Source organism: Hyperolius riggenbachi, chromosome 5 (genome assembly GCF_040937935.1).
Source record: "Hyperolius riggenbachi isolate aHypRig1 chromosome 5, aHypRig1.pri, whole genome shotgun sequence".
NCBI lineage: Eukaryota > Metazoa > Chordata > Amphibia > Anura > Hyperoliidae > Hyperolius > Hyperolius riggenbachi.
In genome coordinates, this window is record NC_090650.1 from 18,849,745 (window position 1) to 18,872,363 (window position 22,619).

Below are 22,619 nucleotides of genomic sequence, written 5' to 3' on the forward strand. Positions count from 1 at the left end.
CAACAGAGCTCTGTTGGTGGGGTCTGATTCCTCCCCTCCAGTGTTTATTTTTTTTTACATAAATAATTATGTGGGGGGTTTTTATATCTTTTACTATTTGTTTGTTTATTTTTTTTAAACAATCCCTCCCTCCCCCCAAGCGGCCAATCATGGCGATCGGCTGTCATAGGCTTCTGCCTATGAGAGCCAATCGCTCTCTTGTCCCCCAGTTTTTGGTTTCGCCGTCTAAGTCTCCCGAGCGGCAATCACCACTCAGAGACTGAAGGGGGGACGGAGCTCCGCCCCCCGAGCAGGAGATGCGTGCGCAGCTTGCGCGCAATCTCCTGAAAACTGCTGCCCCAGGTGGTGGGGCTGCCGCCGCGGCCACGCCCATCGGTGTGATGCGGCCGGCAAGCATTCAAAGGTGGATTGCAGCAAGGGACAACCAACCACATGAAGCAGATGGAGAACTATGACCCATCTCCACTCAGGTACTCCAAGTGTAGCTGGATGGCATTGGTCGCACTCTTGAAAAGGTCATTGGCCACTATAGTCCAATAGCCCCCCCCCCCCCCCCCCCCCGCACAATTGTATTGCAGCGTGTTTGCACATACGATTGCCTGTCCTAGTGGAAAAGGGCCCTAAATCTGATTTGTAGATACACTGTACACTGTAGGAGAGATCCTGACCCCAGGAGCACACTGTAGGATCACACTGGTAGACCTCTACTAAGGATGGTTGGATTCTGTGAAATTCCGATTTCCGCCAATGTCAATTACTGATCTATGGATTTCTGATTTCTGAGGAGTCTATTACTGAGGAGTCAACTTTCAAGTTCTGTGATTAGGCTAAAATGAACGAGTTGTGGGTAATGCTGTATTTCCGCAGTAATCCGATTTCTCTTTTCTGTGTTCCAATCGGAAATGGCGATTTCATTTCCGCTGAATCCAAATGAGCATTGCTAACCTCTACAAACGATGACCAAGTAGCCATAAGGATCTGAAACAAACGAAAGGTTCAGCGGAACTTCAGCTTAGCTTTAAACTGAACCCAAGCTGGATCTAAAAAAAAAACAACAAAAAAAAACATGCTGCCAGTTCCTGGGGGTTTGCCGGATCAGGTAGCGCCCATCACCTCCTCTCCCCCGCCTCTTATACGCCCTGAAATCCTGTAGTTTCACTTTGGTGACCTTTGAGGTCACGCCGCTGGAGAAGCAGCTTCTGTGTTCTCCTCTGAGAGTCTAGGGGGCGGGGAACAGGCAGCAGAGAGCCAGTTAAAAGGGTCTGATAGGCGGGGAAGGGGCGTTAAACAGGAGTTCCTATCCTGCAGTGGGACGCCCCTATCCATTAGTTTGCTAACATATGCATGTCGGCAAATTCCGGGGGGTCTAGCGGGGCACAGGGGGCGCTGAGAGCAGCGAGCAGGGCACACAGAGACATGTCCTTCCGTTGGAAACATACCTCTGTGTCCCTTATTTTAGATTTTAAACCACCTCGGGTACACTTTAAGCCTCCAGTAAAGAAACAAAGATGTTGTTTTTCCTCCAGGTACCTCCGCAACATGCGGACCTGCAGAGAAATATCGCAGGGAGTTTACATACGGAGGAGACAGAGGCAGCGAGGGAACACGGCGTGCCCTTTAGCGTATGACATTTCTCCTTCAGCAGCGTGAGTCGGGATCCACGAGACATTATTCAGCTTTAATTAAGAAGATGCGATCGAGCAGGAGAGGTGAACTTTCATTCATCATGTGCTCCCGGCGGGAGGGAGAAGAATCTCATGACTCCTCCGAGCCGCACACATCAAGAACCTTCCGCAGTGTGTTCCTATCGCAGGAATTTCCAGGGTGATGCTGACATTTCTTTTGTCATCAACGGAAAGATATAAAAGACAAAAACACAATTAGGCCCGGAGTGAGACGTGTAGGTCCTATTTCATGTCACATACCTGTCAGACGGCGCAGAGTCTTCTGTCTGATCCTCAACATTTTCAACCATCAAAGCAACTGTTTCTGGTCTCCTGGAGGAAGGGGGACGGAGTAACACCTGCAGCATGGAGACAGTGGTTGGGGGGAACTCAGTGAGGCTTAGCAGAGAACTTAAAGAAACTAAAAAAAACAAAAAAAAAAGTTCCCCTGGGGGTACTCACCTCGGGAGGGGGGGGGGGGGGGGGGCAGGGACGGATCTAGACCAAGTTGCGCCTGGGGCATGGTCAGGTTTTGGCGCCTAAAGGTCAGGTTTTGGCGCCTAAACCTGCCATTCCCCATCCAAATTTTGACGCCTTTTTAACAATTCAATAAACTGAGCCTGGGGCAAGAGACCCGTCTGCCCCCCCCCCCCCCCCCCTAAATCCGTCCCTGGGAGGGGGAAGCCTCCGGATCCTATCGAGGCTTCCCCCGTCCTTCTGCACCCCACGGTGGTCTTGCTGTGCCCCTCCGAACAGCGGGGATGTAAATATTTACATTCCCGGCTCCAGCGCAGGCACAGTATCGGCTCTCCACTAGGAGATAGTCGGAAACAGCTGATCACTGTCAGTGCACTCTACTGCACAGAGCAAGTCTCCTGCGCCTGCGTAGTAGAGCATACCCGACAGAGATCGTCTATTTCCGCCTATCTCCATGCTGAGAGCCACAACAGCGCCCCCCACTGGAGCCAGGGAAGGTAAATATAGCAAGGCTTGTCGAGCCAGGATTGCGGGACGCTTCAGGGGAGCCAGCGCTGGATTGCCTGCAGCTACAGGGGAGGGGGAAGCCTCATTAGGACCCGGAGGCTACCCCCTCCCGAGGTAAGTACCCCCAGTGGACTTTTTTTTTCATTACAGAGTCTCTTTAAATAATCTGCTACATAGCCCATGTGTATGCTAAAAGCCCCATTTTAGAATTGTTCCCTCCTTCTAAACATGCATGCTGCCCATTCTGTTTTAAATGAAATGTATAATTGGCTGCAGATTGTATGGCAAAGATTTTGGGGGGATTTTTTTTATTTTATTTTATTTTTTTTACAAAATTTTCACCAAAGTTGCCAAATTTTGCTGGATAGTGTACTGGTTAAGGGCACCGCCTTTGACGTGGGAGACCAGGGTTCAAATCATGGCTAGAGTCAGTACCTGTTCAGTAAGGAGTTCAAGGCAAGACTCCCTAACACTGCAGGGTGGCCTCTTGAGCGTCTCCCAGTGGCTGCATCTCATGAGCGCTTTGAGTCCGATAGGAGAAAAGCGCTATACAAATGTTCGTATTATTATTATTATTATATTTCACCAAATTACATAAACTGGGATGTTTATGGGCGTATAGGGCTTCTGCAGACAGTGAACAAAGTTGGTGCTCTCTAGTACTTTCACTTTGGCAGGCACAGACAGCCAATCACAGTCCACGTATACAACTTCGCAAATGAGATGCTAATAAGCCTGTCTTGCATGCAAAATAATGCAAGTTGTTTGCAGAATGGAATTTTTGATTTGTCTATACTAAAAGGATACATCTGAAATATAGCTCAACGCAACTTTCGATAGAACAATCACAGTGAACGGTACCCGATTCGATCAATCATATGCTCGATTAGGAGGTTGAACCATTAATGGGCACCTTTTGAATTTTTGAAAGATGAACTATCGTATTTTTCGAACTGTAAGACGCTCTGCAATATAAGACACACCTAAGTTTAGAGGGCAAAAATCAGGGGAAAAATATACTAAATTTGGTGCAGGAGCATCTTGTAGATGTTCTCCACCCAATGATTGTGTCCTCCTCCTGTCCCCTTTTGTGTCCTCCTAATATCCTCCGTTGTATCCTCTTTATGTCCTGCTTTGTGGCTTTCTTATTTCCCATTTTTCGGCCTCCTATGTCCCCTTCCATGTCCCTTGTGTCCTCCTCCGGTCCCCTTTGGCATCCCCCTCCATGTCCCTTGTGTCCTCCTCCTGTCCCCCTTTGGCGTCCTCCTCCTGTCCCCCTTTGGTGTCCTCCTCCTGTCCCCCTTTGGTGTCCTCCTCCTGTCCCCCTTTGTGTCCTCCTCCTGTCCCCCTTTGGTGTCCTCCTCCTGTCCCCCTTTGGTGTCCTCCTCCTGTCCCCCTTTGTGTCCTCCTCCTGTCCCCCTTTGTGTCCTCCTCATGTCCCTTTTGTGTCCTCCTCCTGTCCCCTTTGTGTCCTCCTCCTGTCCCCTTTGTATCCTCCTCCTGTCCCCCTTTGTGTCCTCCTGATGTCTTCCTTTGTGGCCTTCTTATGTCCCCTTTTCAGCCTCCTATGTCCCCTGTGTCCTCCTGCATTGTCCCGGTATAAATGCAATTAACTGTGGCCACTATCGCTCACCTCATCCTGGGAGCCCGTAGTTATCAGCTGCTGTTCCCGTCGTGTCCTCAGTGTTGTTCTCCATTTCCCCAGAGTCCTGCTTTGCTCCCCTCTGTGAGCTCGAGTCGCGGCGCCAGCCTCGGCCATCACTCACCTGATCTTTGGCCTAGTGCACACCAGAGCGTTTCCGCTGCGGTTTGCGATCCGCCTGCGGGTGCGGATCCGCTAGGGTAATGTATTTCAATGGGCTGGTGCACACCAGAGCGGGAGGCGTTTTGCAGAAACGCATACTCCCGGGCTGCAGCAGATTTTGGATTGCAGATGCGTTTCTGCCTCAATGTTAAGTATAGGAAAAACGCAAACCGCTCTGAAAAACGGCACTTCAGAGCGGTTTGTCAGGAGTTTTTTGTTACAGTAGCTGTTCAGTAAGAGCTTTACTGTAACAATACAGGAAATCTACTATACCAAAACCGCTACACAAAACCGCAAAACGCTAGCTGAAACGCTACAGAAAAATAACAAAAAGCGTTTTAAAATCTGCTAGCATTTTGCGGATCTGCTAGCGGTTTTTGGTGTGCACCGGGCCTTTGAGTCTGCGCGATGAGCCACTTGCTTGTCTCTCTCACTCCTTCCCTCTAGTTTTGGTTGCATCTGTGATGACGCGACCAGGAAGTGCCCAAAAATATGGAATTTGAATAAAGTTTGTTCTTGTTTGAGGCTTCCTGGCCCTTTGGGAGACGTTATTTTGGAAGCGGGTAGGGAAGCGTTTTAATGCAGCGTTGGATACGTGCAGTCAGGCCAAGGAAAGGAAATGCAGCTGAAAGTAATTAACTTAGAGAAACCACAAATTGAACCGGAGAGACCAGTTTGCAGCCTTATAGGAAGTAAATCAATTTGGGCTTCCTATTAAATATCGGCACCAGGCATTAGCAGCCGGAGTGCAATCACTAGATTTAATATATCTGTCTGAATGAATGTGCAGGAGATAATGACATTGGCAGTCTGCTGGAAGGCCAGGAGAATGTCGCATTATTACTGCCATCCTGGGAAAAAGCCGCCACTTTCATTAATAGCTTCTCAAGTGCTTTTTAACTATTATCACGGGAATCCTCTGCGAACTGATTGTCTCATTGACATGACAGGTCCTCTTTGCGGCTCACGGAGGTAATTGCTTTATGGCTGGCTTGCCTGACCTAATACTAGGGTTGGTTTTAGGCCGCGACGCCCCCTTACAATTTTAATGCAGTACTGACAGTAAAGCGCTCTATAAGCGTGTGTGTATAATAAAGGCTCTGGTCAAGGAGGGCACCAGATATAGACGGTATTGAAATTATCGTTTAGTAAAGTGGGCGCCAGGATAGGCTGTAAAATTTAACTTATAATACTGATATTCAATTATTTGCCACTGCAACCTCTATTTTTTATGTTTAGTAAAATGAGCATCAGTAACTGTGATAAAATATTGTTAATTTACCAATATCGTACTACCTTATTCATATAGTAAAATATCTTTAATACTTTACTTTATTTTACTATAACCTAACCTATCCCTATTCTCACTCAGAACCCCCCCAGTGGAACCTAACTTTACCCCCACCCCAGTGGTGGTGCCTACCCCACCCCAGTGGTGGTGCCTAACCCCCACCCCCCCACCCCAGTGGTGGTGCCTGACCTTAACCCCTCTAGTGGTGCCTAACCCTAAGAGCCACGCTGCTAGTGCCTAACCTTAACCCCCCTAGTGGTGCCAAACCCTACCCCCTTCCAGGTAGTGTCTAACCATTATGTTTGTGTAATATGAACTAGTTTATGATTGTTTATGGTTTTATTTAAAGAGAATCTGTATTGTTAAAATCGCACAAAAGTAAACATACCAGTGCGTTAGGGGACATCTCCTATTACCCTCTGTCACAATTTCGCCGCTCCTCGCCGCATTGAAAGTGGTTAAAAACAGTTTTTAAAAGTTTGTTTATAAACAAACAAAATGGCCACCAATACAGGAAGTAGGTTGATGTACAGTATGTCCACACATAGAAAATACATCCATACACAAGCAGGCTGTATACACCCTTCCTTTTGAATCTCAAGAGATCATTTGTGTGTTTCTTTCCCCCTGCAGTTCTCATGCACTGAAGTTTCAGGCTGCTTGTTTCTTCCTGCAAACAGCTTTGCCCTTGTCTGTAATTCCTCACTATGTGAAAGCCCAGCCAGCTCAGAGGATGATTTATCCAGCTTGTAAAAGATAAGAGAGAAGAGAGAAGCTGCTCTAATCCTAAATAACACACAGGCAGTGTGCATAGAGGGGCCTGGAAGGGGGAGTTCATAGCAGAACCACAACACTGAAGAACTTGGCAGCCTTCCAGACACAGGCCGACAAGTCTGACAGGGGAAAGAAACATTGATTTATTACAGAGACAGTGATAGTATAAAGTGCTGCAGTAAGCCAGAACACATTAGAATAGCTTTTTGAACTTGTAGGATGATAAAAAACAGGATGCAATTTTTGTTACGGAGTCTCTTTAAGCTTTTGGGGACCACGTGTATTAGATCCTATGCCGCACTTGTGGCTGTTCTAGCCTGATGCGGAGTAGGATCTACGCCACCCGCCGTTTCCGCTCCCACCGCGATCGTGCGCACCCGAGAGGGGAGATTAAGCTGTATTATGACTAACAGCTGACATCTCCCCTCAGGGATCACTATGATTGCTTGCGGATCGTAGTGATCCCTATTGACAACTGCGGTAGGCGGGGAACAAGAAGATCCACTCACCTCCCTGCCATTCCCACGACGATCGGCGCTCCCCACCGCTCTGGCCAGAATCCCCGCTCTCTCTGACGTCAGTGCCGGGCCCAGCTTGATGACGTCATCAAGCTGTGACATGGAACTGAGCAGCAGTAGGAGCGGAGATGCCGGCCGGAGCGGAGGGGTCCACTGCGGTTCATCGCTGGAGCCTGGAAGGTGAGTGAAGGCTGCCGGCTACAGGGGGGACACCGTGCCCAGCAAGCCCCACTGGGAATCCGGCTGCCTGCCCCCCCCCAAAACGCACCCCCCCCCCCCCCCCCTTCAGCAAAGCGCTTGGTCCTTAAGGGATACAATGGGCCCCAGACATAAACAAATGTGGGTCCCCTTACCTTTTATTAGTGTACTGAAAGTAAAGTTTTTGTGATCTCAGCCATCAGTGACTTGTCCCGTGCTCCTGGCCCTGTGTGGTGAGTGACATCAAGGTGCTCTGTGTGCCGACAAAGGGGGCGTGGCTGAGACTTTCCTTGGGGCACAAAACAGCTGTGTAAGAAAACAGTGGTCCCCAAACTAGTTGAAACACAGTCAACAGGCATTTCCAACACTAGTGCATTCTACACTCCCATTTCAGAAACTCAAATCCCGGGCTTAAAGAGAATCTGTATTGTTAAAATCGCACAAAAGTAAACATACCAGTGCGTTAGGGGACATCTCCTATTACCCTCTGTCACAATTTCGCCGCTCCTCGCCGCATTAAAAGTGGTTAAAAACAGTTTTAAAAAGTTTGTTTATAAACAAACAAAATGGCCACCAAAACAGGAAGTAGGTTGATGTACAGTATGTCCACACATAGAAAATACATTCATACACAAGCAGGCTGTATACAGCCTTCCTTTTGAATCTCAAGAGATCATTTGCGTGTTTCTTTCCCTCTGCAGCTATCATCCACTGAAGTGTCAGGCTATTTCTTCCTGCAGAGTGCAGACAGCTCTGCCTGTATGTAACTCCTCAGTATGTGAAAGCCCAGCCAGCTCAGAGGAGGATTTATCCAGCTTGTAAAAGATAAGAGAGAAGAGAGAAGCTGTCCTAATCTAAATGATACACAGGCAGTGTGCATAGAGGGGCCTGGAAGGGGGAGTTCATAGCAGAACCACAACACTGAAGAACTTGGCAGCCTTCCAGATACAGGCTGACAAGTCTGACAAGAGAGAGATAAGTTGATTTATTACAGAGATGGTGATAGTAGAACGTGCTGCAGTAAGCCAGAACACATTAGAATAGCTTTTGGAACTTGTAGGATGATAAAAAAACAGGATGCAATTTTTGTTACGGAGTCTCTTTAAGACTGTTGTTTTCCCAGAACAGATGACATCCGCATATGGAAGGTAAAATAATATTTTTGCCTGGGGCTCTGCAACAAGGAGTAGATTGGTCAGATTTCTTTGGGTAATGGAACTGGCTGCGTTTCATCATTTCCATGTTAATATTCTTGGCAAAGAGAGGAGGCTATGCATAACAATTACGGCACAGTCAACATATGGATCCAGCAGAAACCAAGTGTGTAATTAACTAACTAACTCCTCTGCCGCTGAGCAGCCCAAGCTGCGAATATTACGGGAAAACGCCCGCCATCTCTCAATGTATTAATTAAGTCAATAGGATTCTGTATTCATAGGATTAATCAGTATACATTGCAATCCTCCGTTGTGTCTGACCTCACCACGGAAATAACGATTACAGGGCAAGGGTGGGTTAAAATTTCCAAGAAAATTATTGTAATAGGGTTGACTTAAAGAGGAACTGTAGTGAAAAATAATGTAATGAATAAGATGGCTCTTTTTACAATAGTCGTGTATAAATTATTTGGTCAGTGTTCGCTCATTGTAATTAATATCTTTCCTCACCCCGATTTACATTCTGAAGTTTATCACTGGCGGGGACATCTTTAGTCCTGTCAGGTGCATCACTGCGGAATGTTTGTTTCTGAAAATTCTGAAGCCAGTGAAAATAATACCTGGTCTCCCAGAATGCTCTGGGTGGAGAATCCACAGAGCTAAACAGCCTAGGCTAAGCATCACTGAGAAGATGGGGCTACATACGAAAGACATCCATGGCTACAATTACTAGATAATGCTCAGTGGTGTTGATCCAGGGATTTTAACTGATTGGCTAATTGGACCATGCCTTGTAAGGGTTTTTCGCCGTCCTCTGGATCAACAGGGATATGTGAGGGAGCAGGCTGGAGTTGTACTTTGTTTTCTAGTTGAACTCGATGGACGTAGGTCTTTTTTCAACCCAAATATCTATGTAACTATGTACGAATATACAGCAATATCTACATATCATTGGAATTCACCTGAATATGGTATTTATTTTACAATGATGTTTTCAATTTGCTGTATACAGCAAGAGCACTTTGGATTTCTTAATCTAAAATGGAGTAGATTTTGGAAAAGGTTGACAATCTGTAAGGCGGTGATCACTCTTGTACACTGGGAAATGTATGCATCCTTTATCCTTATATTCTTGTGGTTTTTGTGCACATTTCTATTTTTGTTGTTGTTTGTTTGCTTGTTTTTTTTTTTTTTTTAATTCTGCTTGATTATTACCATATATAATTGAATATAAGTCGGCCCCAATATTTGACCCTCATGAGTTGAATATTTTAAATTACTCAAGTATAAGTCTATCCGAAGTATAGGTTAGCCAGGTCTAAGTGCCCCCAATATAGGTAGTCAGCTATAGGTCCCCCCAGTATAGGTAGCCAGACATAGGTGCCCCACTATAGGTAGCCAGTATAGTTGCCCTCAGTATAGGTTAGCCAGACAGGTGCCTCCGGTATAGGTAGCCAGTATAGTTGCCCCCATTATAGTTTTGTTTTGCTCCTAGTATAGTTTAGCTAGACAGGAGCCTCCAGTATAGGTAACCATGTAGTTGCCCCCAGTATAGGTTGGCCAGGCAGGTGCCTCCAGTATAGGTAGCACGTATAGTTGCCCCCAGAATAAGTTAGCCAGGCAGATGCCTCCAGTATAGGTAGCCAGGCATTGACACAATGATGGAGAGCGGACATAGCGCAGTAACAACTCACCTTCCGGAATCCGCGTAGCCTCTATCTTAATCCTCTCCCAGGTGTCCGTCGCGTTGGTACCAGCGCCTCCTGTGATGACATGCGGTTACATCATCACAGGGGGCACTGTTACCAACTCGATGGACGCCTGGTAGAGGAAGAAGATAGATGCTGCAGGTATCCCGGAAGGTAAGTTGTTAGCCTCTATGCCTGCTCTTCCCCACCGCTGCAGCAGAAGCCGTTACTCGCCCTCCACCGCCGGGCACACGGTCCTCTCTTCTCCTTCACTCATGCCGGTCTGCAAGCGTTAGTGTAACTCCTGCTCCCAAAGTCATGTGACATCGGGAGCCGGAGCTTCGCTAAAGCACCTAGAATGGGATGAGAGAGGAAGAAGAGACCATGCTGCGCCCAGCGGTGGATAGTGACTAATGGCGTCCCTCCACACATGGTAATTTGCATTGAGTGTAAAATAAACATAAAAGGTTTTAAAAAATGCAAACAGTCAGCTGTTTAAAACACAAAATAAATAAATAAAAAGATAAAATTGCGCAGAGTATGAATGGACCATTGATTAATATGGGCGGCAAATGCAACTGCGTTTGCAACACGACCGAATATGGCAACTACGATTTTATCACTTGATTCTTTTTGCTACTACATATTTTTTTTAGTTCCGTTTTAAGGCTATGAATGAATATCTCGATTGCCAGATTCAAGATCGGAGATAATAACTTTAAAAAAGGGTTATTTTCAAAAAGTGTTCTATTTCGGAATTGCCTAGATTACTGCTTTATAGCAGGATAATGGTTCTGTTGCCTGAGAGGATAATGACTAATACTCTGCTGTAAACAGAAAATCACACAGCTGTCCTTCGGAGTCTTCGGCAGAATGAGGCGTATTTTAAACCTCTGGTGGGTCTGCAATTACCAGGAAAACTTGGAGCGCAGATGCAGCTTGATGCTTAAGCACTTTAAACCTTCTGTCCATGACATGAAAGGCTGTCAAACAATATGATATATTTTCTCTTTCTACAGGAGACTGGCCAAGTCAACGCTTCTGCTGATCCCTCTCTTCGGAGTCCATTATATCATGTTTGCCTTCTTCCCCGATAACTTCAAGGTGGAAGTCAAGTTGGTGTTTGAGCTCATCCTTGGATCTTTCCAGGTAGGAATGCTGCACAGCCAACACTGTTGGAGTCCTCTGTCTTCTTCTGGTTAGGAACCTTTTATAAGCTCTCCAGAAGTAGACAATGGCCCTTGTGGTCTCAGATTGGCAAAGCCAAGGTGGAAGTCAAGTTGGTGTTTGAGCTTATCCTTGGATCCTTCCAGGTAGGAATGCTGGACAGCCAACACTGTTGGAGCTCTCTGTCTTGTTCAAGCTAGGAACCTCTTAGAAACTCTCCAGAAGTAGACGGTGGGAAATATTGGCCCTTGTGGTATCAGGTTGGCAAAGCCACAGAAAAGGGTTCTTAGTTCTCCACGTGGATTTTGCTTTTCTTGAACATTATGGGGTGGAAACACAGGGAAGCGAAAGACTCTATGTGGACAGGAAATTCAAGAACTTGAAAGGGAGCTGAAACTGGTCCACAAGCTATGCCAAGCCAATCTTACTGCTTGAGTCCAAATAGATGTCGTAAAAATCAAGGGGAGAACTAATGGTCGACTTTTGGGCACAATACACTATACTGTCTTGTTGTGCTCACAGCTCCAATGTCAAAACTAATGGTACCATCCTGCCAACAAGACAGAATAATACATAAAGTGAACCTGAAGTGGTATTTGACATGATGAGATAAACATATACACAAATGATACTAGCCCTACAAAGAAATTATGTAAAGTCCCTTTCTATTTTCCAGTATAGGATGAGTTGGAAAACTTGAGTTGTTATCTGAGCTTCTCTGAGCTTGTCAGTCCTGTTTTTTGAAGAGCTTAAACAGCCAAGAAAGTAGAGACAGCTTGCGATAAGGTTCTACTGCAGGAACGTTCAAAGGGTCATTAGTTCTGATTTTTTTTACAGCTGAAAAGGCAGATTCTAAAGTGCAACTGTGACAGAATGATGCCATGTGAAAGATAAAGCTTTAAAACGGAAAAATAAAAATGTTACCATTTTAAATAAATTTTTAAGAAAATTGGGAAAAGAAAAACATGCTGTTGACGTTTGTGTTATGACCCGCAATGGGTTTTTCAAATAACTAAGCCCAGAGGCAGATCCTTGCCTAGAGAAAACACCCTTGAACACACCTACTGATCAGACGTCCATTCAGTGAAGCTAATGGATCAGTCACAGCTGACAGCCTGACACACACCAAGGCCATAAACCAAGGGCGAGATAGCTCGCTTCATTCTCTGATTTCTCTGCCTGCTGACTTCAAATTGTAAACATTGTATAGACTTATTCTGTGGGAGCCTTGTGTCATTACATGTGACCGGTTGTACTGCTGGCACCCACTGGAATTATACGTTTTGCACGCCTTATACATTCCATGATATGATGTATTTAAGAAGGCTGAAGTACTTTAGTCTTAAAGTGATCCATGCAGCCTACTTTCTCTGCAGTTTGTCCTAGTCTCTAATAGCTACAGGAGCTGCCATCCCCCCCCCCCCCCCCCCAACATACACACACTTCCCTCTGCCTTTATTTTTTCAGGGGAGGGTGTAAATGTAATCAAGCGTGGCTCTCTAAACTGTTTGAAGTACAGTGTCCTATCTCTCCATCGTCCACTGATGAAAGCTTTTGTTTGCTCATTGCTACTGCTAATTACAACAGTCCTTATCTGCCTGCTCTTTCTGCGGATCGTAGGCTGCGGTAGTAGGGTAATAAAAGCCTTTAACAAACATTTAAATATAAAAAGAAGAAGTAGAATGGATTTTTTTTAGCAATGAGTCACATTGTTAGTATGCATTTTTATTTCAGGAAATGTGACTCTTGTAAGTAAACTAAATTTAATACAACACTTAAAGGACCTCTGTCGTGAAAATCTTAAAATTTAATATATATATAAACACATAGAAATAAGAAGTATGTTTCTTCCTGAGTAAAATGAGCCATACATTACTTTTCTCCTATGTTGCTGTCACTTACAGTAGGTAGTAGAAATCTGACAGAAGCGACAGGTTTTGGGCTAGTCCATCTCTCCATAAGAGATTCTCAGCAAGGCCTTTATTCCTTATAAAGATACTCCCTTAAAAAGATTTATAGAAAGATGCTGGCTAGCCTCCCTGCTCACTGTACACTTTTTTGGCAGTTGGATGGAGCAACTGCCATTCACTCAGTGCTTTTGAAAATAAAGAAAACCCTAAATCCCCTCCCCCTCCATGAGGAGATGGGATAGTCCAAAATCTGTCGGTTCTGTCAGATTTCTACTACTTACTGTAAGTGACAGCAACATAGGAGAAAAGTAATTTATGGCTCATTTTACTCTGGAAGAAATGTGCATCTTCTATGTATATGTTTAAACATATTTTAAATTTTATGATTTTTGTGACAGTGGTCCTTTAAAGGAAACCAGAGACCAATTAAAAAACATTTTATACATACCTGGGGTTTCCTCCAGCCCCATGCACATGGATCGCTCCGACGCTGCCGTCCTCCACTGCCTGCAGCTCCGGTATCAGGTCCGGTTAGGTCTGCCAGTTGCAGCCAGTCTGCACCCTCTACATATCTCTCTAGAGAGCACACTTCCTCTTGCGCAGACTGGCAGAACTAAAGGGATCCGATACCGGTGCTGCAGGAAGCTGAGGACGGCAGTGTGGTAGTGATATGTGCGGATGGGGCTGGAGGAAGCCCCAGGTATGTATAAAACTTTTTTTAATTGGTCTCTGGTACACTTTAAGTGAGGCTATTCTGTTTAATAAACCAGACAAGCACCGGGAAAACCATGAGAATAGCTATTTTCGGTAAAATTAATGCAAATTACCTCATAATTTACCTCATGAGGTAAAACATGACTAAAACCTACCAGAATTGCTAAATATCATTACCTTATGAGGTAAATTACCTTACATGAGGTAATTTGTTTGGTAACCCTACCAGAATAGATAAAACAAAAATGACATATCCCTCTAATAACATAGATACATATACAATTTACATGCCCAAAACATAGACCATAGCTGGCTCCTGCAATGTGTGGGCTGCCCGTTTATTTGATTGAGGAATAAGTGCACTTCTGTATATATGGCTTCTCCCACGTCTCGGCTGAAATGTACATACACCTCTCTAGCATTTCTGTATAAATATTACACTGCAGACACAAGGGAGGATAAAGCAAGAACCATCATAAAAATAGCAATATGCGGAAAGAGACTGTCCTATTTCTTTAGACTCAGATAGTGTGTAGGGCCGGTTTAACCCTCGAAGGGGCCTTGGGGCAAAGGTAACTTGGGGCCCCCATCCCCCTAAAAAATTTCGCTGCCCAGATGCTAAGCTGAGCAGACCCCAGCACCACGCACCCCCCCCCCCCCCGCCAGAATCCAGACCTACCCCCAATTGATCCGCACTGACAAATATATCCTCTAGCAGGGCCCCGGCACAGTGGCAGCTTTTGTAGTTTACCCGTCTCGGCTGCTGTGCTGGAGTCACTTGCCTGTCTTCATTGCACTTCCTGTCTGACCGGGCGCACGCATATCATGCGTAACATGCATCGGGTCACACAGGAAGAGGAATGAAGATGGGTAAGCGGCTCCAGCACAGCAGCCGGGACAGGTAAACTACAAATGCTGCTGACTGCTGTCATGCTGGGGCCCTGCTTGCAGATATGTTTGTCAGTGCGGGTCAATTAGGGGTCAGATCAGGTTTCTGGCAGCATGGGAGCGGTGGCACGATTACAGTGTTAAGGCAAAAGGTGCTCGTGGCCCTGGGGAAATTGCCCCCCTTGCCTTAATGTAAGTGCCACCCTTGATAGTGTGTCAAAACACTGTTGCCACCAGGGGAGTTGCTAGGGCTCTAAGACATCCAGGGCACTTTTCGGCACTCCAGCTGAAAAATGGGTGTGGCCACGCACCACAATGTGGGTATGGTCAAGGACGGAGCCAAATTTACATGACCTTAACAGTGTTCTAAGTAGGCCTGCCCAGAAAAATGGAAGAGAAGATGTCTGCAGAATCTGGAGACTAAGCGGCCGGAGTTGAGTACTGCTGCCTGACTCTGCCTGGGGGACATCCGAGGCACCCCAGAATAGATTTGTGGCATGTGCCACTGATCTTTGGGGCTAGCAACGCCCCTGGTTGCCACTGCTCAAACGGTAGTCTCCAGGTGACTGACTTGGAGGTTTCTCTACGTGCCCTGTACAGGTCTTACCTTGTGCCTGAAAGATGACGCCAAATATATCCCGATAGGTCTATAAATTGCTTCTGGGATGCCATAACGCTGGTTCTATGTATCCTATATGGTGGTCCTGTCCTGTGGTAGCCAAATTATGGAATGAAGTTATTTGCGAATTGATAAAATGTTATCCCTGCACCTTTGCCTGGACCCTGCTAAATTCTTACTAGGTCTTCAACCAGATAATTTGCTCCACGCAAAGCAAAATCTAATACAGTTTGTCGTAAATGCCACCAAGACTTGGCTGACAGAAACCACCACTTAAAACCGCCAATAAAGTTTGGCTCCCCTGGACTGAAACGTCTCCTCACTTCGTATTCAGTGTGCTCTTTTGCAACTTTAGGAAGCTTGCATTACTCTTTTATTCCTTGACTAGCTGATGGCCCGGCGCTGCCCGGGTATGTGTTTGGCTGGTGTTGGCTGCGCCCACTTTTTCTAACCCTAACACACAAATACTCAATTACTCAACGACCTTACCTTGTGTCTGAAAGATGACGCCAAATATATCCCGATAGGTCTATAACTTGCTTCTGGGATGCCATAACACTGGTTCTATGTATCATATATGGTGGTCCTGTCCCGTGGAATAAAGTTTGGCTCCCCTGGACTGAAAATGTCTCCTCACTTCGTATTCAGTGTGCCCTTTTGCAACTTTAGGAAGCTTGCATTACTCTTTTATTCCTTGACTAGCTGATGGCCCGGCGCTGCCCGGGTATGTATTTGGCTGGTGTTGGCTGCCCCCACTTTTTCTAACCTTAACACACAAACACTCATTTACTCAACGACCTAGTTTGTGAGCTTTGCAATCTTTGGCATCAATCATTTGCATTGAAATTAAACAAATCTGATTGGTTGTTTGTTGCTCCACCCCCTTTTCTGAATTTTAACCCCAGTCACCCAATGACCAACTGTACCACTTTTGAGACTTCTGCCATTAACAGTGCAAGAATGGCAGCAATCAAATATTCCCCTTGAAAATCAATAGGTGAATTTTGATTGGCTTTTGTAGGCTCCACCCACTTTTCTGAATATTAATCCCAGTCACCCAGTAACCAACTGTGAAAAGTTTGAGGTCCCTACCATTAACAGTGTAAGAATGGCTGGAGTTTACATTTTCCAGTGAAATTTGTATTTGTCTCCGCCCCCTTTTTGGTTATGGGAATAAAAAGTATCCTATACTTTATTCCAGGTAATTTCATTCAAATCTGTTCAGCCATTGTTGCGTGATCGAGTAACAAACATCCAAACATCCGAACATCCGAACTTTCCCATTTATTATATTAGTAAGATGTGTGTAAATTCATAATTTCTCTACAAACATCTCTATTTGTGACCGTTATGTGCGTTCCTAATGTTACTTGAAACTTCCCAACTAAGCTAATGGATTCTTGCTCAATCAGTTTTTGTAAAACTAAGGGCCCATTTCCACTTGTGCGGTGCGAATTGTCGCGGAAAAAATTGAAATGCGGATGCGAATTTCACATGCGTTTGTATGCAAATTTTCATATGAATGACGCTGTATGCGAATTTAACCATGGCAGTGCCTGTGTGCTTTTCAATTGATTCCATGCGAATTCGTGTGAGAATTCGCATGAAAATTCGCATACACCCGCATAGTGGATGCGAATTCTGATGGCTCTGCCATGCGAATTTTTGACGCGGACAAAAACGCTCAGAAATCCTGACAAGTGGAAACAGTCCCATTCACTTGTATTGGCTATGCGAATTTGCATGCGGCAAACGCATGCGAATTCGCAATAGTGGAAATGGGCCCTTACCGATATTCGCTGATTCTTTTTATGGACCTGCACTCTTCGTTTTTGCATGTATATTCATCATTGGTTGTTCAATAAAATTGTTTTTGGAACTAAAAATAGCAATGCACTCCACAGTCCCGTTATGAGTGAGCGCTGGGCTTTGCCTGATGATGTTTCTTTTGCTTTAGGGCTTTGTGGTGGCGATCCTCTATTGCTTCCTGAATGGAGAGGTAAGAACTGTTCTGTTTTGCTCGGAATAACTAAAAAAGTTCTGTTTAAAATGGGATAAAACTTTAACATGACATTCAATAAAAATGTATTTTCCTACTTTTCGTTACCCACACAGTTATCATATTTGCTTTTGTGCACAAGTAATATTGTCTGTCTTACAAATTCCCAAAGTGCAGTTTATCGGCTCTGAAAGCTACCATTGCATTTTATTGCATAGCTGCTGTATTTATATATTAAAATGTATCTAGTGATCAGTTCTCAGCTGTTTCTGCTTCTCGGCACAGTACAGCTCAGTTTTGGCAGTTTGCTAATGTTTACTAAATGTATCTGACAAAGAAATGTAAACAAAAGATAATGTTATCACCTCTTTGGATGCGGCCAGAAGCTGCCCACTGAAGCAAGGAGCTTTTCATTGAAGAACAAAGTGCTGTGTTTAACTGTTTGAATGCTGTTCTGCTGGTAGTAGAGTTTATGCTGTAAATAATCTTTTAGACCTAAGCCTCTTCAGGATCCAGAGGCTTCCCCCTGGCGATAGGAGTAACCCGTGGGGGCATTTTGTTCCCTACAGGTAAACCTTAAAATGGAATCACAGCAAATAATTTAGTCTAGCAATTCATGGAACATAATACAGCTGTTGGTTAGGGATGCTCATTTAGATTCAGCGGAACTGAAATGTCCGAAATGCAGACTTCCGGTTTTATGCCGCTGGTTTTATATTCCTTTTCCTACTGTGTGGACCTCTCTAATTAACAAGGTTATGATAGCTAATTTGTAACTCCTGTTTTTTGTACAACTTCGATTGATTTCCTTATAAGGAAGCATCCCAGGCCTGATATAGTTTTCTAGTTTCAAAAGTTTTTTTTTATTTGTCAAAAAAACAAGAATCCAGACATGAAATAGCCATGTATCACACCAACTGGGGCGAGGTGAACAAGATTGCACAAGCAATAAACTCACACATTAAATTATAACAGTAACATTATTAAACGAAAGTGGTGGTCACAGTTATCTTCCATTTTTGGGAACAGAATAAAAGGTCACACATAAGATGAACAGGGGATACATATACTTAGACGCTAGTCCAGGAGCTAGAGGCAGGTAAGGTTAAATCAGGCTTCTCAACCAGGGTTCCCTGGAAACCCAGGGTTCCTTGAGTACTCTGCAGGCAGGGGCGTACCTAGAAATCCCCGGCCCCCCTGCAAAAAAAAATCCGTTTACACAGGAAGTTGCATGAAGAGATCGGAAGACCTCCAGCAAGAAGGAGGTACCATATTCAGCCTGCCGCTGCTGCAGCCTGCTGCCACCAATGATTGATTGCAGGAGGGGGAGCGCTGAGAGGAGAGCCCGAGGTGAGGGTACGGGGGGAATTGCCCCCCCCACCGATCTGCCACACTCTCCTCTTAGGCTGCGAGCCCTCCTGCCCCCAAAAGTCCCTGAGCGGGCTCCCCCCGCGACGGCAGGGGTCGCATCCCCTATTGTTACGCCAGTGTCTGCAGGGGTCCCTTGGCATTTTCCCCCATCGTAGGGAAAGTATAATAGGGAACATTATAATAGGGGGAATTGTAAAAAGAATCACTAAATTGGGAGACAGAATAGTAATGACCACATTTATAAAAAGCACTAGGATAAGGAGACAGTATAGTAAGTGGCAGTGTAATGGGGGGGGGGGGGGTAAAATAAACAGCCTCACCTACTTTTAAAGACCATGCCTTCTGCAAAATAAATTCAGGGGTTCCTCGAGATCAAAAAATTGTTTGCAGGGGTTCCTTGAGCTCCAAAAGTTATTTGCAGGGTTCCTCCAGGATAAAAAGGTTGAGAAATGCTGGATTAAATGGACAAGACCCAAGGTCGAAGGCTAACATGATCAGAATAAGAGAACCAGAGCTGCCATGTCTAATGGATATTGTTTGCTGATAGAAGTAGGTCCCAATATTCAGAGACACAGAACAATGCAGAGACCTAAATAATATGTAGTCTTAAATGTTATCTTCTGTGAATAAACTTTTTTTTTTTTAATGGTGCAGGTTCAAGGTGAGTTGAAGCGAAAATGGAGGCGGTGGCACATGGAGCGGTTTATGGGAAAGGATACAAAATATCATCACCCTTCTCTGGGTAGCAACGGCACCAACTTCAGTACCCAAATCTCCATGTTGACCAAATGTAGTCCAAAGACGAGGCGTTGTTCTAGCTTTCAGGCAGAATTTTCCTTGGTCTGACGATCGAGCATTTGCAAAAAGTTGTGGAACTTTCAGGCGAAACTTTGTACCCACGCCTGGCCTCTCCGCTGCGCCGTGGGGTTAGCAGGAAGGAAGTCTGAACACTTATTGTTCAGTATTGCACTTTATGGAGTTGTCTGACCTGCTTTTTTTGTGGCAAAATGGACCTCTAATATTTTATTTTTGCCAAAATATTTCACCGGAAGACTTCAGATTCTTCTTTATACTGGAATGTCTTGGAACACTTTTCTTGGACAAGTCTTGGAAAACAAAGAAACTCTTAATGGAAAAAAAATATTTATTAAAGATTCCAAATGGAGTTCATAAAAAAAAAAAACAATGAGAAAAAAATGTCCATGAATGGGTGCTGCGTAACGTCACAAAACTCAATCCTTTTCATCCTTCAACATAAGCTAAGAAATGGAAGCACTCACTTGTCTATGTAAGATTTATGCTGTTTGTAGTCATTTTGGAACCAGAGATAATGCTGGCATTCAGGGTGCTTTTTCTAATAAATAAGAAAAAAAAGCTTTATATAGTGGTAAGTAAATCAAAGTCTTTTTAGTTATAAATTCTAAGTGAACGAAAAATGCACAAAAAAAGTTTGAATAGTGTTGTTTCACTTTGAGTATAATTTTCAATGTAGAATTTATGTCAACAAAAATGTTTATAGTTTTGCAGTCAAAGGCCCTCATTAGCTATAATTATTGTAAGCATAATTAATTAGCACTAAAATATTTTTATCTTTGCTTAAATTTTAAAATTTTGTTGGCATCAGATTCCACCCTCTGCTCATCAGAAAGTTTATATGAATTTCAGATTTTTACTAAATCTTATTTAATTCTGTGTTTACTATGGTTTTGAAACCGCCGAGACTTAAAAGAGTAAAATAAAGACTAAGGTGCAACCAAGGACATAAGAAAGAAACAGTAAAAAGGAAATATTTTATGGTATTTTTTTGTTAATAGTGAATTTATTCTGAGATAATATCTACATTTCCCATTTAGAAATACAGATCCACTTGAGTTTATTTACCAAACGAAGAGTTACAAAGAAAAAAAAGTTACAATAAATGACTATCTAGAAAAAAATATACAGTGAACAGAAAAATATTTTTTTATGGGCTAGTTTGTGTGAAGGGGATCGTTTTTGACTTAAGATACGCTTATTTGTTTTAGCCATACTGACCCACCTGAGTTTATTTAACAAATGTTCTTGAATGCCAACCTACACTTAAAGCAGGGGTCTCAAACTCAATTTACCTGGGGGGCCGCAGGAGGCAAAGTCAGGATGAGGCTGGGCCGCATAAGGGATTTCACAATCGCGGCGCATCGCCGCCTCTGCCCGCCCCTCTCACTCTTCCTTCACAGAGAGGGGCGGGGAGAGGCAGCGATCCGTGCTGAAAGCTCTGCCCCTTCCAGGAAATGCCGGCGGATTGCCCCCCGGGCGATTTGGGGGCTCTGCAGCCCTCGTTTAGCGGTGGGGATGTGGTGGATTACTTGGGAGCACTGAAGCAAACTATAAGGAAGCTTTTGCCAGCGAGGGCCACAAAATATTGTATCGAGGGCCGCAAATAGAACAAAGAAAGAAAGAACAACTTAGCAAAAGATAAGATCTTTTATCTGGCATGAAGCATAAGAGGAGTCATTTTATGATGGATATTTGTATAATGTCGTGTTATATATCAGTGTTTCTTAACATTTTATTGGTATGTACCCCTTTTGAAAGCCTGTGCTCACCAAGTTTCCTCGGCATGGAAAAAAGTATCTCAAATAACCCCATGACAAAGATCTATTTAACCATAATACATGTAAATTGGTGCTAAACAGTTTTCCAAGAATTTACTAGTACTTTTAATAAGCAAAAATACTAACTTTGTTATCATTTTCTAAAACTAAATGTTATACTTAGTTATGTATATCAATCCGAAACCCCCTAAAGACATCAAAGGTACCCCCTGGTGTAGATGTACTACACATTGAGAATGTAGGTTAGTGATGACTGTGGAAATTAAAGTTTGCTTTGTTTTTAAGAGGCACATTGATAGCCTGGCTTTGTGGAGGAATGTTGCTCCAAGGCAAGATAAACTGGAAAAATATTTAGAATTATTATATGAGACACTAGTTCTAATGTACATGGGGTTGGGTTGTCCGTTTACACCAGGATAGTATTTCAAAATGGAATTATAAGGCCCGGTTCACATTAGCGTTTTTTTGCGGAACGTAACTGGAACGTATACTGTACAAACGGAATGGATGTGAAAGGATCCAATGTTAATCTATTGGACCGTTCACATGCGTCCGTTGGTAAGGATACGTACCAGAAAAATGCAGAAGGCCCTAATTTTCCAGACCGTTTTGTCCATCGGAACAGAAAATGCTGCTGCATTGGGGCAATGGAAAACGGAACTAGTGAAGAAACGGACCGTTCCACAGGGGATGGGGGCATGTCGCGACATGAACCTGAGTGACAGGAGGGTGAGGGAGGGTAACTTGGCCTTAAATACACACCTAAAGGCCGGTGATAGAGGCTTCCATTTTCTTCCGCATCATGTGACTACATGACGCGTCGTGTGACTAGTCACATGATGCGCTGTGTAATCACAGCGCAAGAAGAGTAAGCCTCTGCTGCTGCCGTTAGGTATGTATTTGCTGGCAAACGGAGTGAAAAACGATCCGATCCATCGGTGATCAGATCAGTTTTCACAATCCGTTTGCCAATGTGAACAGAGCCATCTGGATCCAGTGAAGCAGAGACTGGATCCGCTCACCGTATCGGTTTGGCTCACATTTTCTAATGTGAACCTGGCCTATTAGAAACATGTAATTCATTTTGGGGAATTAGTTAGCCAATAAATGGTATCATCCTGATTTAAAACTTATTGATCATCATCTCTGTTGTTCCCATCAATGGTAGAATGGTCGTTGAGTAGGTAGAGTTTGGTTTAATTACCCGTATATACCTGAATACAAGTCGACCTTGTGTATAAGTCGACTCCAATATTCAACCCTCTTAAGCTGGACATTT

At 44.3% G+C, this 22,619-nt stretch overlaps 1 protein-coding gene across 4 annotated transcripts in view; it reads left to right on the top strand.

Annotated features, from left to right (window-relative positions):
• Nucleotides 1-20,143, top strand: part of VIPR1 (vasoactive intestinal peptide receptor 1) — a 370,245-nt gene extending 350,102 nt beyond the window's left edge. For all 4 annotated transcript variants that reach the window (XM_068235121.1, XM_068235122.1, XM_068235124.1 and 1 more), the window contains 3 exons: nucleotides 11,098-11,227; nucleotides 17,334-17,375; nucleotides 19,401-20,143. In XM_068235121.1, coding sequence (XP_068091222.1) covers nucleotides 11,098-11,227; nucleotides 17,334-17,375; nucleotides 19,401-19,592 — 364 coding nt within the window. In that variant the 3' untranslated portion in view covers nucleotides 19,593-20,143. The remainder of the gene's footprint in view (nucleotides 1-11,097; nucleotides 11,228-17,333; nucleotides 17,376-19,400) is intronic.
• The last annotated feature ends 2,476 nt before the right edge of the window (nucleotides 20,144-22,619 follow it).